Source organism: Aspergillus versicolor, assembly GCF_001890125.1.
Source record: "Aspergillus versicolor CBS 583.65 unplaced genomic scaffold ASPVEscaffold_2, whole genome shotgun sequence".
Lineage (NCBI taxonomy): Eukaryota > Fungi > Ascomycota > Eurotiomycetes > Eurotiales > Aspergillaceae > Aspergillus > Aspergillus versicolor.
In genome coordinates, this window is record NW_024467525.1 from 783440 (window position 1) to 800715 (window position 17276).

The 17276-nt window shown below is 42.5% G+C and overlaps 6 protein-coding genes across 6 annotated transcripts; 3 read left to right on the forward strand and 3 right to left on the reverse strand.

The window, feature by feature from the left end:
• Positions 1–292: 292 nt before the first annotated feature.
• Positions 293–652, reverse strand: ASPVEDRAFT_37465 (uncharacterized protein). Its single transcript, XM_040811478.1, has one exon. The coding sequence runs from the start codon at positions 641–643 to the stop codon at positions 458–460; it is 186 nt and encodes a 61-aa protein (XP_040663787.1). The 5' UTR covers positions 644–652; the 3' UTR covers positions 293–457.
• Positions 653–1353: 701 nt separating this feature from the next.
• Positions 1354–2715, forward strand: ASPVEDRAFT_37466 (uncharacterized protein). The gene is made up of 3 exons (XM_040811479.1): positions 1354–1605; positions 1666–2145; positions 2214–2715. Exons 1-3 carry the CDS (start codon positions 1537–1539, stop codon positions 2445–2447), a joined length of 783 nt encoding a protein of 260 aa, XP_040663788.1. The 5' UTR covers positions 1354–1536; the 3' UTR covers positions 2448–2715.
• Positions 2716–3448: 733 nt separating this feature from the next.
• ASPVEDRAFT_185248 (FAD-binding oxidoreductase) lies at positions 3449–5673 on the reverse strand. The gene is made up of 5 exons (XM_040808943.1): positions 5310–5673; positions 4856–5252; positions 4706–4796; positions 4324–4654; positions 3449–4255 (listed from the first exon to the last, which is right to left on the reverse strand). The coding sequence occupies exons 1-5, from the start codon at positions 5531–5533 to the stop codon at positions 3751–3753; spliced, it is 1548 nt and encodes a 515-aa protein (XP_040663789.1). The 5' UTR covers positions 5534–5673; the 3' UTR covers positions 3449–3750.
• Positions 5674–6000: 327 nt separating this feature from the next.
• ASPVEDRAFT_37468 (uncharacterized protein) lies at positions 6001–7478 on the forward strand. Its single transcript, XM_040811480.1, has 5 exons — positions 6001–6130; positions 6180–6245; positions 6290–6397; positions 6457–6910; positions 6982–7478. The coding sequence occupies exons 1-5, from the start codon at positions 6047–6049 to the stop codon at positions 7383–7385; spliced, it is 1116 nt and encodes a 371-aa protein (XP_040663790.1). The 5' UTR covers positions 6001–6046; the 3' UTR covers positions 7386–7478.
• A 1389-nt stretch (positions 7479–8867) lies between these two features.
• ASPVEDRAFT_880516 (uncharacterized protein) lies at positions 8868–9391 on the reverse strand. Its single transcript, XM_040818226.1, has one exon. The coding sequence runs from the start codon at positions 9317–9319 to the stop codon at positions 8897–8899; it is 423 nt and encodes a 140-aa protein (XP_040663791.1). The 5' UTR covers positions 9320–9391; the 3' UTR covers positions 8868–8896.
• Positions 9392–14545: 5154 nt separating this feature from the next.
• On the forward strand, positions 14546–16436 carry ASPVEDRAFT_147309 (sulfatase family protein; the record flags this gene model as incomplete). The annotated part of the gene is made up of 4 exons (XM_040808115.1): positions 14546–14646; positions 14712–15369; positions 15430–15993; positions 16047–16436. The coding sequence occupies 4 exons, from the start codon at positions 14546–14548 to the stop codon at positions 16407–16409; spliced, it is 1686 nt and encodes a 561-aa protein (XP_040663792.1). The 3' UTR covers positions 16410–16436.
• Between the last annotated feature and the right edge of the window lie 840 nt (positions 16437–17276).

Consider the following 17276-nt stretch of genomic DNA (forward strand, 5'->3'; position numbering starts at 1 on the left):
AGCACAGATTCCGTTTCAACCACTGTCAAGCGAAGCCCCTTACGCCCTCCGGTTAAACCAGTATGACTTCCGATACGACACTCAACTTGCAAATAAAGGCACAGCAGGAACTAATACGAAGTTTGAATTGATGGGAGATACTGCTACTACGACATCATTCTTAATCATGGTCATAATAATAGATGTATAAAGGCATTATTTACTTTTAACTTTTTTTGGAAATCTTCTGTTCTGAATACCACTCTCAAGAGTATATCAAAACATAACCCAATGACTAATTGAATAGACGCTGCTTTCCAATAAATTTCCAGGAAGTCCTACACATACGTCGGTTTAGTTAAATACATAAGAAATCCAGGGCGAGGATAGATCCTCTTGGACACCAGATACTGTAGCTACTGAACAAAATCCCCCGTAGAAATTGTGATTCCATTCGATCTTCATCCTACGCATCTACTCATGCACATAGGTAACAAAGAACAAAAGCCCCAGTCAGTTCCTTTCTAATTTGTCTTCCTGGCCTCGCCCGCAGCGGCAGAGCTCCTTCCGGGTCGTGCGCCTCGACCTCGATCTCAATATGCATTGTATCAAGACCCAGTTGGGTCACGCCGCGCTCCGTCCTGACGGCATAGTGGATAGGCATGTACTTGTGGAAGCTGGCGACGAGCAGGTCGTGCGTGGCCTTCAGGTCGGTGCTGTACGTCCACACGCGGGCAGCTTGGCAGTCGGGCACCTCCTTGCGCGCCCACTTGCCGATGCCAGGGTAAGTGTATTGGCGAAGGCTAGCCATTGTTACAGTTGAGAGCGGAATTAAGGGGGATGAGTTGGAGAATAGTAAGTGACTTCAACGTTGGCGCCCAGGGTTTTAGACGCTTGAGACCGGTGTATAAGAGAGCAGGGGCTGTTGTACAGTGGCATTTACCCGACGCAGGCTCAAGTATCATTAGCCAGCTGTCCGGTGAACTCTAACAACAGGTTATTGCCTTTATGATCATTAATATTCAGCTCCCCTTTATGTTGGTCTGACACCAGCTGAGGCCGCCAAGGACGATATTATGTGCGCAATGCTTCCAGAGTTGCCCTCCGTGGGCCTGCTTAAACCTCGGCTGCAAGGATCTCGGTTTCTTCTAGGCACATAGACAATATAGTTGAGAGGCTCCCAACAGGATTTGGAGTCACTATGAAACTTCTCATTGTCTTGGCGTTTACTTGTAGGAGACGTGCCCGATTTAGCCGGTTCGAGCCGTGACCTGTGGGGAAAAGACCGCCGCTGAAGACTACTTGATCAAGCTGCTATTGGTGTGGTTAAAGAACTATATTAGCCCTGAAGACTCGCCACGAGACGATCGACATCTTGTGTGACATCGTGTGTGACATCTCGTGTCACAGCTCGTAGGGCAGATTGAGAAACTCCACAAAGCGCACAATAAGGAGGAGGGGCTTCGCGAAGCTTAAAAGGGAGCAGATTCCCGCCGCCATTGAGCTCATGTAGCACCAAGGCAACCAAGACAGCTTCTCATTTTATCTCTCAACACCATGAAGAGCATTCTCGCCTACGCTCCCGCGCTCGCCTTGGCCCAGGCCGTAGTGGCCCAAGTGCCCACGGTGAGCCTGCAATGTCCCACAATCACCGTTGTCTCGCACTACTAAACGAGACTGCCGCAGACATACTATGTTCACGAGTCTCTTCCTGAGCATACCCTCTTCCATCCTGAAAACCTTAGCGACTTCGAGAGCCTCCCGGTTCTCGTGTGGGGCAACGGTGCCTGCAGCGCGGACCCCGTCGCCGGACATGGTCCGTTCCTCGAGGAGGTTGCGTCTTGGGGCATCCTCGTCATCGCCCTTGGGACTCCCGGGAATGGCGGGTCCACCAGCAACGAGCAGATGACCCAGGCCATCGACTGGGCCAGCGAGAACGCCGGCCAGGGCGAGTGGGCAAACATTGACGCTACCAAGCTCGCCGCTGCCGGTATGAGCTGCGGCGGCACCCAGGCCTACGCCCAGAACCAAGACCCCCGTGTGACGGCGTTTGGAATCTTCAACTCGGGCACCCTCGACGCTTCCCAGACCGACGCAACACTGGGTGCTATCAACGTGCCCATCTTTTTCTTCCTCGGTGGGCCTACCGATATTGCCTATGAGAATGCAAGTCAAGTCCAACCGTTACAGCTAAAAGGAGATTACAACGTTCCGCTGCTAACTGACGTGAACAGGGAATGCGAGACTACGAGGCCGTCAACGCCGGCGTACCGTCCTGGGTCGGGAACTTCGATGTCGGCCATGGTGGTACCTACCTCGACCCAGACGGTGGCGTCTTCGGCACAGCTGGTCAATCTTACTTCCGCTGGGTCCTCCGCGGAGAGACAGAAGCCTCTGCTTATTTCCTCGACGGCGGAGCTGAGGCCGACGGATGGCAGACCGATAGCAAGGACCTTGAAAGCATCTAGATATTTGACATAGTCGGGCAGGGTTGAGACGTGCTGTTCCACCTCGCTCTATTCCTGGTTTATTCAACCGCAAATTTCAAGTTTATGCTCGGGATATCGGTACTATTGTCAGATTCTAATTAGTTAAACCAGAATCCTCAACATGCCCTGACCTGACCGGTATCATTATAATTAATATAAATATTTCTAATAATAGATAGAAATTTAGAATATAGATAATAGTTAGTAGGCTCCACTTCACCAGAATCGTCAATACCGACAACATCACACCAATAATAGTAGTTCTTATAATCCAGTCGAAAAGTAAAGTCCACTCAATAATTGATAATTAGCTTATTATAGCTTATCTGCTTCGCCGGAATCCAGCCAAGCCCGCATGACTAATTCATCTCACCAGAGAAATCCATCTCAAAGAAGCAAAAAGAGCTCAAAGGTCCACTATATCAGTGATGTCATGTGTATCTCCTCTTGTTAGGGCTCGCTGTCCCCCATGGAGGTGGTTTTCAAGATTATCTTTAGCACTGAATATTAAATCAAGATATGGCCTGGTGATTTGGTAGGCTGGGCCGGGATTGAATCCCTCTCAAATCAACTTCGCCAAAGACAAGCTTCTATTAAGTTGTGCCCGACGCCTGTGTATAGCTGTCACAGACTTTAGCGCTGTTTACAGGTGTACTATTCCAATACAATGCTGGGTATTAAGTGGTAAAACTTTAAATGTATTTGGGTGCGAGGTAATAAATTTTGGCGAGAGACCCGGTCGTGGCTAATATATATATTTTCATGTGCAAAGAGACTTTGCAGTACACGCGGCTACACTTCCTCATGGGCATGGTGCAAAGGAAGGATTATCATAATATCTCCATCTAATTGTTAAATAGGAAACTGTTGACAAGACTACGCTCGCAGGCATTTAAGTACAAAATAAAATAAAATAAAAAATAAAAATGTATTGACCGACGCAGGGATAACCTGCAATCTTTTGATTCGTAGTCAAACGCCTTGCCATTGGGCCAGCCGGCCATTACTGAATATTTTTCGAGGTATATTGCCTATTTAGTCCTACAGCAGTCCAGAATGATTGCTCTTACTCTTGTCTCCAACCAAGACACCGATACCTGCGCAAGATTTAAGGGTGATATGAACGACGGGGATGGCGAGGTAGATGTGGGGTACAAGATCTCTTTACGGAGCGTCTGTGGCCGGATGCAAGCAGCACCTGGATGTGTGGAACTGAGCGTTTTGTTGGTATTACTACTGCTTTGTTACATCCTCGAAGCTTGTGCGATTGTCATATATCCATTTAGATGGCACCTGTTGCCCCCTCACCCGCCCTTGAAAGCAGCCATCCCCCATTCTGCAGCACCTGAAAGACGCGATCAGGGTCATACTTGGCCGCAATCTCACGCAGCCTAGCCAGGTTCTCCTCTCCATAGCTAGCGAGAGGATCCTGGTCGCGCGATGAATAATTTGAGTATTTGAAGGGCAACCACACACCTTCCTTCTTCGCGGTCTCCTCGACAACATCGACGATCTTCTTGACAGATGCACGCACGCGGTCTTCATCCGCAGCGTTCTTGTAGTCGGCCATGACGAGAAACCACTGGTGGCCCACGCTCTGGAGGCCCAGTGGGTTTCCGCCCTTTTCTTCGGCGACCTTGATGGCGAGCGAGGACATGGGCTGGATTACCATTGTTAGATCCGCACGCTCAAGGTCGGAGAGGGCGGCCATCTGTTCCGCACGCGCTTTTTCGGCAGCCTCGTATACAGTTAGGGAGGGGAGGGTCGTTGTTGTACGCATGTCGTGGCTATTTTCTATCAGACGATTCACTCAAAGTGTGAAATGAGGAAGGGGGCACCAAAGGGGGTGACATACTGCAGCTGCTCCGCAGCAAGGACATTACTAACTGCATCCACCATTTCGTAGACGGTGCGCTTCGCGGGTGGGACGACGTTCATGAGGAAGGGGATGTCGTAAAATGGGACAAACACGTCGGGCTTGTCAACAGGGGCGCAGTAGAAGAAGACTAGCAGTGTAGTCTGGTTAATCGTGTGCCAGATGAGGGTTGCTTTGTTGTCGGACTCGATGAGCTTGTGGTAGGTCATTAGGGCTTCGTGGAGCTGTGCGTTGGCGGATGCTGGGTAGACGCGGGCCTCGGACCAAATTTGGTTGGGAATTGTCTTCATGGTTATTTCTGTGACGATTCCTGGTCTACTATTAGGACTACAGATGAGAATGAGGATAGGAGAGGAGATACCATAGTTTGTACCGCCGCCCTTGAGGGCCCAGAAGAGGTCCTTGTTCTGGGTTGCGTTGGCGTGGATGATTGACGAGTCTGCGAGGACGAGCTGCGTAGCACATCAGTATGCCGGAAGGCCATGCATAGCTGTCTTTAGAGCGTACTCACCTCGTAATCAACAACATTCATACACCCCAGCGAGTGCTCACTATTCTGAAACGAAAGGCCACCCCCAAGCAAGAGACCCGGCACACCGATATGCGGAACCCGGCCGCCAGCAACTGTGACCCCATGGTTATCAAGACCCTTGTAGACATCCAGCCAGCGATTACCTGGCCCGATCTTGACACTTTCCCTATCATCCGACAGATCCAGCTGTGTGAAATTGGCCAAAGAGATTACAACGCCGCCGTCGTTGCTTGTGAAACCAGGGTTCTGAAGACGGCCGCCGCCGCGGATGGAAAATGTTGCGCCGAGAAAGCGGACTAGGGCCAGGATTTGCGAAACTTCGGCGGTGTTTGAGGGAGTTAGGATCACTTTGGGAGAGAGCCAGCAGTTTGTAGACCTATATTATATCAGCGCCTATTCGTTTGAGATTAATGTGTAAGAGCTCGAGGGTTACCAAGGCTGTGTTCGGCTCTCTTCGTACTTGGGGGACCCCTCGACCAGGGCATTTCCCCGGAACACCAGAGGAAAGATCCCCGGAAGCAGCGAGGCCTGAGCTGAGACTTTCTCCTTATCGGGGAGCGCAGCAAAGGCCACCAGGAGATCCTCAGCCTCGGCCCGGGTCGAGGGCTCCACTGGGAGAAAGTCCAGAAGGGACGGGACGCTGGCGAGATGGGGCATTGCAAGGCGATGAAGCTTGGGGTTCAAATTGGAACCAGATTAACTGAATCGACCTCGGATTTCCAACAAAGAAGGATCTATCAAAGGTAATCTCGGCCTGGAGACGCAAATGCGGCGAAGCGAGGCTTCTTAAGTGCCCCTATCCGGCAACCGGAAGTCATGGAAGATGGCATACTCCTTCGTCGACGGCCGAAGTTAAAAAGCCTCTGCCGTTGGAGCTAAACTGCGCTTTTCTGCGCGTTGTGGAAGGTTACTGGATTGCGATCCAGCCCTCTGGGCCCACAGCGGGTGATGGTGCGGCAACAGCTCGCTTGCACCAGCTGTCAGATTGCCTTCTCCATAGTTTTGCATCCTCGGTATGTGAGCCCCTGTTGGACTGGGCAAGCCACAACGACTCTCCAAGTCGAAGGATTTCTCCAGAGAAACATAATTCAGGTTCCATCCCCTTCTCTTTTCGACTCGTTCATCTTCGGCAATTTCGCCAGTCAAGCTGGAGTTAACCATCTACCGACAATGGGGTCCACCCCCATGGTTGACGCCGTCCGTGGCATTACCCTCTGCATGGCTATCTTGTGTACGATTGTTTGCTGTCTACGGGTGAGTGGGTCCACGTCTGGTGTGCCAGAAGATTCGCTGACAGCGGCAGTTGTATATGCGCCGTTTTGTCGTGAAGTCATTCAACGTTGACGACTACCTCGTGATAGTCGCTTTGGTATGCCACCTGGAACCACCCTGAGACCAAAATTAACAGCATAGATCCTCGTCAATGGTTTCTCTGCCCTCGCATACACAATCAGCTACTACGGCCTGGGCGACCACCAAGCCGACGTTATCGCGAGGGGAGACCTAGTCACCTGGCTGAAGGTACCCTCAAGCATCCCATCTCCGGATCCTCCCCCTGATCAGTAACCCTAACATCACAGATCTACTACGCCGCCCTCTGCAGCTACCTGGTAGTAGCCGCCGCCGTAAAGCTCAGTCTAACGACCTTCATAATGCGCGTCTTCCCACAGCGCTACGTCCAGCGCACGGGCTATGCAATCATATTCTTTATCGTCGCCTTTACAGTCTCAGGCGAGCTGATCCTGGCCTTCCAATGCAAGCCCGTACGCGCCTTCTGGGACAAGACAATCATTACGGCACAATGCTTCTCGAACGACACGCTCTTCGCAATCACAATGTACCAGGGTGTGCTTATGTTCGTCTGCGACATCGTCATCATCGTGCTCCCGATGCCGGCAATCTGGGGCCTGCAGATGGCACTGAAGAAGCGACTGCTCGTGCTTTTTTTGTTTAGTTTTGGGGTTATCGCCTGTGTTGCCGCCCTAGTGCGGTTTTCGACACTGGTGTATACAAAAGACACAACAGATATGACTTGTATTTCCTCCATTCCTCCCTCCCCATCACTACCGCATACTGACAAATGGCCCGCGGGCGCCTCTGAAAAGACTCAGCAGCAATGTCCCTAATCTGGATGGAGATCGAATTTAATTTCGGACTCCTCGCGGGCTCACTCGGCTCACTCCGGAAGCTTTTCAAGATCAAATCCATATTCAGCAGCGGGCAGCGATACGGGTCCTCGCGACGGTACGAGCTGGACGATATCCGCGGTACCGGCAGTGGGTCTGCACCAACCCACGATAATCGGCGCGCGTGGAAGAAAGGCGGGGGAATTCTCAGGTCCTACGAGGTTACCTCGACGGTTGATAGGGATCCTCTGTATGATGAGTTTGAGGGGAGGGTTGGTAGGAGGCCGGATAGCCAGGAACATATTATGCTGGAGAATGGGAATGGGATGGTGTATGGGCAGGGGGATCCGATCAGGGTCCATATTAGGGCGGCAGGGTCGTGAGGACTTGAGGGTTAAAAAGCATGATTTAGTGACTACTGAGCCAACTAGGTTGGAGGTTTATAAAAGCAATCAAAGAGCCCATTCATCTTGAAGCTTCACTATCACCAGAATACCGCGCCGTAGAGCTGGGGATAGAGGATATTGTGTTTATTATAGAGGAGGGTGAATGAGTAGTAGTGCCATCTATTATTAAAGTAGGATCGGGCTTTATGGTATTAAAGTAGGAGTGATGTGGCACGGCCTTGGCAGGCCATGACAATTAGAAATATATATAATTACTTTCTCTATACTTTATATATAAAAAGCTATATTCTATATAATATATAACTTATTTATAAGGTCCCTAAGTTATATAACCAGAAATTTATAAAGATAACTCTAGATGGATTTTACTATTATAGCTATTTTAGTCTTCTATACCTCTTAAGAGTTAAATCAAGATATAATATTATAAAATAAAAGCAAGAAGCAGAGCTGAGAAGACAGGCAGAGCAAAGAGAGAGGCAGGAGAGAGAACGCAACCGACCGACCACTTTTGGAGAGTTCATCAAACATTGCCATGATCTCCTCTGGCGTTTTAATTATTTTAATTGTGTTAATTGGATAGTTGGAGACTTCTGATTCGGTTCTGCTGTAGTCTTATAGCAGTAGGCATCTTACAACTTTGTTTGAGTGCAATGTTGGCAGTGGGAAGATATATATATTATTGACGTATGCACTCATTATGCACATGAGTCGACTAAAAGATCGCAGCAAAGATAATACTTTCGGGCTGCTCAACCAAAACAAAGGTTGGGATTATAGCAGTAATTAACACCATATCGGACTGTTTGTTCAAAATTTGCCATTATAAGCAAGCCACTCCAAAAACGGTCCCAGTCTCAGCGACCAGAGGTTCACCTGCGGGTCGTGGCGAGTATAGGTAGGATATTCCTACCCATATAAGGTTTTGGCGAGGCCCAACTTGCCCGTTTGAGCCTTTAGGCGGGGTGTACACGTCCGCCTAATCATATGATAGGAAATGTAACTAATAGTGCCTGTTTAATATACTTCCATCTGTATATCTAAGCTAAGGGCAAGAGATCTTGGCTTCCAGGCCTACCTAATATGGAGCAATCCCGGCACTAGCGTTCTCGATGAACGCTGCCCGCCAAATTTTAACGCTAATCCTGAAGTAGTCAAAACTACGCCAGCTCTATGTTCCCAGACTCGGTCTGTCTCGACTTGACGAAGATCTTGCAAGACCTTGCTAGAAGGGAACGCCAAGCAGAAGAATCTTATATAAGTCCAATGTCCGCCCACCAAGTTCAAAAACACATCGACTCAATCATCTCTGCTCATCCCGCTTCGACAGTTTCTAAGCACCATGGCGTTCCACCCGTTACGAGATCTCACTGCAGGAGAGGTCAAGCAAGCATCAAGCCTTATTAGACTGTTGCATAGAGACCAGGAGCTTGTTTTCAAAGCAATTACACTCGAGGAGCCGCAAAAGGACTTGGTTCTAAACTATTTTAGAGCCCAGGATGTCTCTCGTCCGCGGATACAGACATGGTAGGCCGGGTGACCTCAGATATCCCATGGCCATGTTGAGACTTCCAGACATCGTCGTAGATGCTGTCGTAATTCTTATTGAGCCAGTCTCTGTACTCTTTGGAAACAGGTCCTTGGCCGCTCGGAACTGAGTACTGGGGACTTCTCTGGAATGAGATAAGCCTCTTCACCTTTGGAGCGAGAGCGGTCATGACCTGGATGCCAGTCGATCCATTTCCAATGACCCCCAGTTGGAACAGCTTGCGTAGGCCGTACCTGTCCACGATGTGATTGAGGTATTTGAGGATTTCCGGTTGGTAAAGATACCGTGTCTGCCAGGGGTAGGTGCGCAAGTCCTCTTTGTCCCACGAATAGCGATAGAGATAGCTCTCAGTATCACTCATGGCGCCCGGGTAGCGATTCCAGTTCCACGTTCCCCCGACCTCCGGAGCCCTGTCGATGCATATCGTCCCCAGACCTAGCTACTGAGTTTACCGAGGGCGGGTCTTGCGGAAACCTCCCGAACAAGGAAAGGCATGCCTGGACCTTGAAAATGAGCACCCATAGCATGTGGGGTGCACATCTTGATGTTTGGCTTTAATTGCCGGGATTTTATTATGTCATTTCTGATTGACTTCATTACCGGTATATTTGTCATCCTCGTTCGTACTCCGCGTTTTACAAGCATGAACCAAAACCGGAGCAGTACGGTGAGATCTAGACCGAGCGACTGGTCATGGATGTACATAGTTCATGAAGGGGGGTACGATGGCTCTGGCCTAGAATGGAAAGCCCGACTATCAGGGAATGTCCAAACTATATCAAAGCATATTACAGGAAGATTATCATCGAGAAAACACATACTAATCTAAGCCTGCTCAAGGTCAGGCTGTGCAAACTTGGTCGAAAGTGCGAAAATTTGAAACTGACACAGAGGTGCAGGAATTAAGTTAAAACTGAATGGAGAGACGATAAATGAGACAAAAGCTGAGTCTTAATCTCCGGGATAGATTCAAGTTTCGAAAATCCCACAGTTATGTAAAATATGCAGATCGAATATAGGGTGGTGCACGCTTATCTCGAGGTGCCTGAAGCGGAAGCAACAGTGTGAGATTCAATACGTGACCTAATTCTTATACTACGCCGGATTTACAGGCCATTGTTGGCACAGCTGAAAGCACCGGGGGAAGGCTGCGGGAAGCGCTGTGGATGAGCTAGAAGGCACGGATAAAGCGGTAACTTGAACTTGAAGTTATTCAAGGGATCTTTCCTTTTACGTCGAAAACCCGCAGGAAAGTGAAGCCAAAAGCCACTAAATCCATGTTTATGCTTTGCCAATGATGATAGTAATAATACACGCGTGCGGGGGCTGTCTTGGGCCCCTGCATTCGTGCTCGTGCAGAAGGGAGTCAACCTACACACAGTCCCATTATCATCTGCCACGCTCAAAAATCGAGGTGGTTGTGTTAGTGTCCCTACTAAAATAATACTTATTTTATAATATTACTTACTTATCTTAGTTATATAGTACTTTATCTACTAGTCTTATAAAATACTCTATTTTTTTTTCTAAATTAGTTAAATTAAAGCTATTTAAAGTTATAAAAGTTATTAAAATATTATACTAGATTAAAGAAAAGTCTAATTAGATCTTATAAGACCTAATTCTATATAATCTCTACTATATTACTATTTTTTATATTAATATATCTCCAGCGCCCAATAATATAATAATATATATATATCTTATAGAATAACTAAAGCTGTTATAGCTATTTAGAATAAAGTTAAAAAATATAGTATTTTAAAAGTTCTAGAATTCTTACTAATAAAAAAAATAAGTTTTATATTTATCTTCTTTTTATATCTATAAACTAAATCCTAGTTAAGATTATAATCTATATTCTATTAGCTACTAGCTATAAATAATAAATAAGTCAGGATTATAGAGAAAAAAGTTATATTAATATTTCTAATAATATTAAATATAATAAGATCTCTAGTAGCTTTATTATTAGCTATCTTATTATTAGTAGTAGAGAAGAAGAAAAAAAAGAAAAAAAAAATAATATAAAAATAATAAAAAATTATAAAAAAGAAAAAAAATTTAATAATAATAGTTTACTAGTTTTCTCTAATAAAATTAAAGCTTTTATAAATATCTTATATACTACTAAAGAATAATATAAGACTATAATTTATTAGAAAATAATAAAAAAGATTTATTAATAATATCCAGGTCTATAACTATCTAATATAAAGACTTTTAAGCTAGAGAATTATCTTAAAGATATTATAAAGATTATAGATTTCCTAATATAAATCTATATTTATTTATAGAGTAATAATAAGCTTATAAACTATTAAATTATCTAGCAGAACTTTACTTACTATATTTTTAATATTCTTATTATTAAGTAAGTAGTTATTAGTCTTATAAATTATTATATTAGACTATATAAATAGAGTATTATAAAGATATCTATTTTATTTAAGTAGGAAACTAGTTATAATAATATAAAATACTATAATATTAATTAGTTCTCTATACCTGTAGTAGAGGAAGTATTATAGATAATTAAAAATTTCTAGAATATCTTTATAAGATTAATACTAAAAATAGTTTAGATCTAGAAGATTTATATATAGTATATATAAAAAAAGATAGGTCTTATATATAAATCTAATTAAAAAAAGAATTAGAAATTATCTAGTCTTATTTCTAGCTCTTTACTATTTCTAGATAGATTAAGATTATACTCTACTAGTATAAAGAGTTATAAAATATATATAATAATATTAATAAAGTAGAATAAGATTAGAGTTAAAGCTATTTATAATACTAGATATTTTTAATAATAATTAATAGAATACTAGTACTATAATAATAATAATTATACTAATTATTATAATTTTTACTTCCTAGATCTCTATAATAAAATAAAGTATTATAATATTACTATACTATAGTATAATAGCTAGATAAATATAATATTTTAAAATAAGACTATACTAGTAAATCCCCTGCTTAAGCTATAGAATTACTAGTAAAATAATAGATTAATTAATAGAAAATCTTATAAATCTATTAAAAAGACTACTACTATATTATAATAGAAAAAAATAAATATATTACTAGAGATATAAAATAAAAGTTTTAATCTAATAATATAGTAATAAATAATAGATTTAATAAAGATTATAAAGAAGAAATAAAAATACTATAAAAAAAAAATAAGAGATATTAAATTTAATATAATATATAAGAATATAAATTATCTATAATAACCTACTAAGTACTATAGAGATCTATAAATATTCTTATAAATCTAGTATTCTTACTAGAGTTATTTATTAAGCTATATTTACTAACTCCCGGGCTATAAAATACTATAAATTATATAATTAAGAGTCTTATACTAATTCTATAAGTATTAGAGATTAACTAAGCAGCTTTTTTTATTTTTTAATTCTATATTTTAAGCCTGATTAATATTATAAAAGAGAATATAGAAATTTTTATATTTTTTTTTATATAGAAGCTCTAAAATACCAGAAATTCTAGCAGGAAAATTAAATAGAAATAAATATAAAATATTATACTTAAAAATAACTAGTTAATCTAAGATCTAAAGTTTATAGAAGATAAATAATTAGTAATATATTACTATATTATAAAAATAGAAATCTTTAATAACTTTACTAGATTATTTAGAGAGAAATTATAGTTATTTAAAAAGATTTATAGATATTAATAAGATAAAAAAAAGTTAAGACTATATAAGTTTTAAATTTACTTAATTTTATAGTATAGATATTAGTTTAATAATTTTTAAGATTATTATTATTTTTTATATATTAATAAAATTTAATTATCTCTTTCTTTTTTATATAGATACTCTCTTTACTAGTATATTTAAATTACTTATAAATATATTTATTATAGTAACTCTTATAAATAAATAATTTAAGAAATTCCCTATAATTTCTATAAAATTAATATAAAAAGATCTAGTTTTATTTTATCCAGGCCTTTAATACTAAAAATATAAACTTAATAGAATTATAATCTAGAGAATATAAAGATAAATAATAAATAATATATTTTATAGTTTTTACAGCCTCTATAATACTATTATTAATATATATTAATATATTATTAAGTATTACTATTATTAGGTAACCCTGGTTTTTAATATCTAGAGTAGAGAGTAGCTTATTATAAATCTATTTAAAAAAGTTATCTACTTTAAAGTAGCTTTTTCTAATACTAGTATAGAGAAGCCAGCTATCTAAAGTTATTATAAAATATATACTTTATATATAATTTTATTAAATATTAGTAGATATATAAGCTTTATTTTTAATAGATATATAGCTATAATATTACTAGCTAGTCTTTTTATTAAATATTAATTTATTAAGAAATACTAGGTCCTCTATAGTATAATAATATATATTATTAAAATAAAAGTATTTAAGATACTTATTTTATTTTAAAGATATTTTTTTTAAATTCTTTCTAGATTATTTATAATATTAAAATAAGTATCTAATTATTTAATAAGAAACCTCTATCTCTTACTTATAATATAGTTATTAAATTAATTTATTCTATATCTACTAGCCCTTAATAAGAAAATATTTAAGTAAAGAGTTTTTATCTATTTTAAAAAGCTTTTAAGCTCTTTCTAGCTTTTAATATTATAGTTTCTTAATACTACTATAATAGAGGAGATTATATTATAAATACTCTATTAATTACTTTAAAATACTAGTTTCTTTTATAATAGCTTTATAAAACTAGTCTAGAATTAGGAATTAATATATTATTATTTACTATATAAATCTAAAACTTCTATTATAGAGAGAAGAGAGTTTAGATACTTCTAAAATAAGTTTAATAGAATTAAATCTAAAAAATATAACTTATTAGAGAAACAGCAGGATATCTATATAAATTATAAATATTATTAAATTAGGTAACTTAAACAGCTTTAAAAATATATTAATTTAGTATAAAAAAATTTATTAGATAATAAAGTACTGCACAACCAAGATAAGTAAGTAATATTATAGAATAAGTGTTATTTTAGTAGGGATGCTAACACAACCGCCTCAATTTTTGAGCGCGGCAGATGGCCACAGACTCATTGAACAGGCACTATCAACCCCACAACTATCCTCCGCACCACGCGGTGCTGTTATTTGGAGATAACAAGAATGCGGGGCAATCCGGCGGAATGGGACCCGGAACGAGTAGACAGAATGGCTTGACCGAGAGCCGGGAGAGATCGACTTCCTAAAGCAGGTGATAGCCGACTCTACAGCGGCGAAATTCGTAAGAGAAATGTAATCGTTGGCTCGGTTAGCGGCACCGGAACAGGGACAACAAAAGAATAGTTGAACGAATAATAGGAGAGTTGATAGAATACAACTGCGAGAAGGGTGGTCGACCGCTAGGGTAATGCTGTTATCGTGTATTTCTTTGGGCGTGCGACTCACTCGGACCCTTCCTAGCTATTGCATTGTTGAGCAGGCAGCGGGCTATAAGATCCCCTCATGCCTCAGCTCTTTTTGTCCATTCAGTAAGCAACTCTGACCAAAAGTTGGAAGTCTGCGCCTGCGCCATGAAGTTATCGTCATTCCTCCTTGCATTTGTTGGTGCTGGGCAAGCCGTTGCATCCAAGCAGCCTAACATACTGTTTATTCTAACCGATGACCAAGATGTGTAAGTCTGGGGGCGAAGGAGAGCTCCGTATCTATGGGTGTTCTGCACCATACTGATAACGCTAGGCATATGCAATCGATGGACTATATGCCATTGCTCCAAAGGCACCTGCTGGATGAAGGCACACTGTACCCCCAGCACTTTTGTACCGTGGCTATCTGCTGCCCGTCCCGAGTGAACCTCTGGACTGGTAAAACCGCCCACAACACCAACGTCACCGACATTTTTCCTCCATACGGAGGCTATCCCAAGATCGTCACTGAGGGCCTCAACGACAACTGGCTCCCCGTCTGGTTACAGAATGCGGGTTACAATACATATTACACGGGCAAGCTCTGGAACGCACACAATGTGGACAACTACCACAGTCCCTTCGTGGCTGGCTTCAACGAGTCAGATTTTCTCCTCGACCCGTACACATATGACTATACGCATCCTCGAATGACACGCAATGGCGCGCCGCCCGTCGCGTACGACGGCCAGTACTCGCCTGATCTGACTGCTGCCAAGGCCTTGGGATTCCTGGACGAGGCACTCCTCCATCAGGACCGGCCGTGGTTCGTCGTCCACGCACCGATTGCGCCGCACTCGCATGTCAGTTCCAGTGGCGGCAATCGTGACAGAGCCGATCAAATGCCCATGTACGCTGATCGCCACGCGCACCTGTTTAAGGACTATAAGATCCCCCGTACAGAGAATTTCAACCCGGAAGTACAGGGCGGCGTGAGCTGAATTAAGGACCTGCCACGGTTGAACCAAACTGTCATTGACTACAACGACGAGTACCAGCGTTCCAGGCTCCGAACTCTGCAGAGCGTCGACGAGAGCTTGGACGAGATGATTAGGAAGATCGAGCGGGCAGGACAGCTTGATAACACATATATCTTCTACACGACGGATAACGGGTTCCACATCAGCCAACATCGCATGAACCCTGGAAAGGAGTGTGGGTTTGACACTGACATTAACATCCCTCTCATCGTTCGCGGTCCCGGCGTTCCTGCTGGCCACGTTTCGACGGCGGTGACAACACATACAGACTTGGCTTCCACGATTCTTCGTCTTGCTGGTGCTCCCAGTGACGATTCTGACGGAACGCCCATCCCGCTTAGCGAGGAAGATGAGAGGAACGCTCGCCGCGACCATGCGCAGATTGAGTTCTGGGGCCTGGCGATTCCTGAGGGCTTGTACGGCGACTATGGCACCGATACGCCTGGAGATGGGTTTTCCGAAGGCGCCCATTCCTCCAAGTACAACAACTACAAGGGACTGCGCCTCAAGTCGGACGACTACAGCTTGTACTACTCTGTGTGGTGCACCGGTGAAAAGGAGTTCTACGATATGAAGGTAAGGGCATCCCGGCAAGGCCTGGCATGAGTCTACCGCTAATTTGCAAATAGAACGACCCAGGCCAGCTTCGCAATCTTCTTTCGCCAGAGTACGCCCATATTGCGTCCTCGTTCACCATCGCCAACAGGGGATTCGAAGACATCATCCCTCGCCTGGATGCCATGACGCTGGCGCTCAAGACTTGCAAGGGTCACGCCTGTATTTATCCATGGCAAGTAATTCATCCAGCTGGCGACGTCAACAGCCTGGCGGAGAGCCTGGACCAGCGGTTTGACGCGTTCTACGCCGCGCAGCCCAAGGTTAGCTTTTTGAAGTGCGAGCTGGGTTACATCCCGGAGAGTGAGCACCCACTTAACCCAATCCAATTTGGCGTGGAGAGTCAGAACCAGACGGCAAGCAAGGACGAGCCATAAAGAGGTAAGACTTATGTTCGAATGCTCGGAGAGGGGTAGCTTGGAAGGATATGCTTAGAACGCTCCCTTGCAGTGGCGGCCTAAACCAAATGCTACGTTGGAGCGGGTCGAAGTCGAGGTCAGAAAATCGAAGGAAGTCAAATTGAAATATAAAATGTTTATAACAAAATTTTACATTTGTAAATGCATCTCGTTGCTTAACTAGGTAGTAGGTAGGGACCTCGATGGGATTCCATGACCACATCCCGAGCCTATACCCGCTCTAACTGGCATATCTTGCAAGGCCAGCATAGACCAAATTCAACAAACTACCATGGAATTGCTGTTTATAACATCAAGACATGAAATAATCGCGAATGTTTGTCCTTCAAAGACGCTGTGAATGTAACCCATGCCCTTTGAGGGGTTAGAATAATTTCTGACCGTGAGGCAAGAAATGTAAAGTATAGACAAATTTGCCTCGCTTAGGCACCAGGCAAACACAGGCACTACCATATAATAATCGTTCTATGGGTCAAATAATGGGCGTCGGAAACTTTCAAGATGCTGCAAGTCTACACGACCCGACCGCTCTGGACATTTACAAGATGGTCCCCAAGTGGAGATTCATCCCGTATATTGTTGCCTTATCTCGACGGTCGTCGAGCTGCTTGTTGGGATCGTCGCTATAGATATTCCAGTATATTTTAAAAAATTAGAATTATCAATAAATTAATACTAAAGTACTCTATATCGTCTCTTTACTTTATAAAAGAAAAGTACTTAGAACTTTAGTATTAATTTATAAATAATCTTTATTTTTTAGAACATATTATTCATAATCTTTATATTCCTTTTATACCTCTACACTCTTTCACACTATTTGTA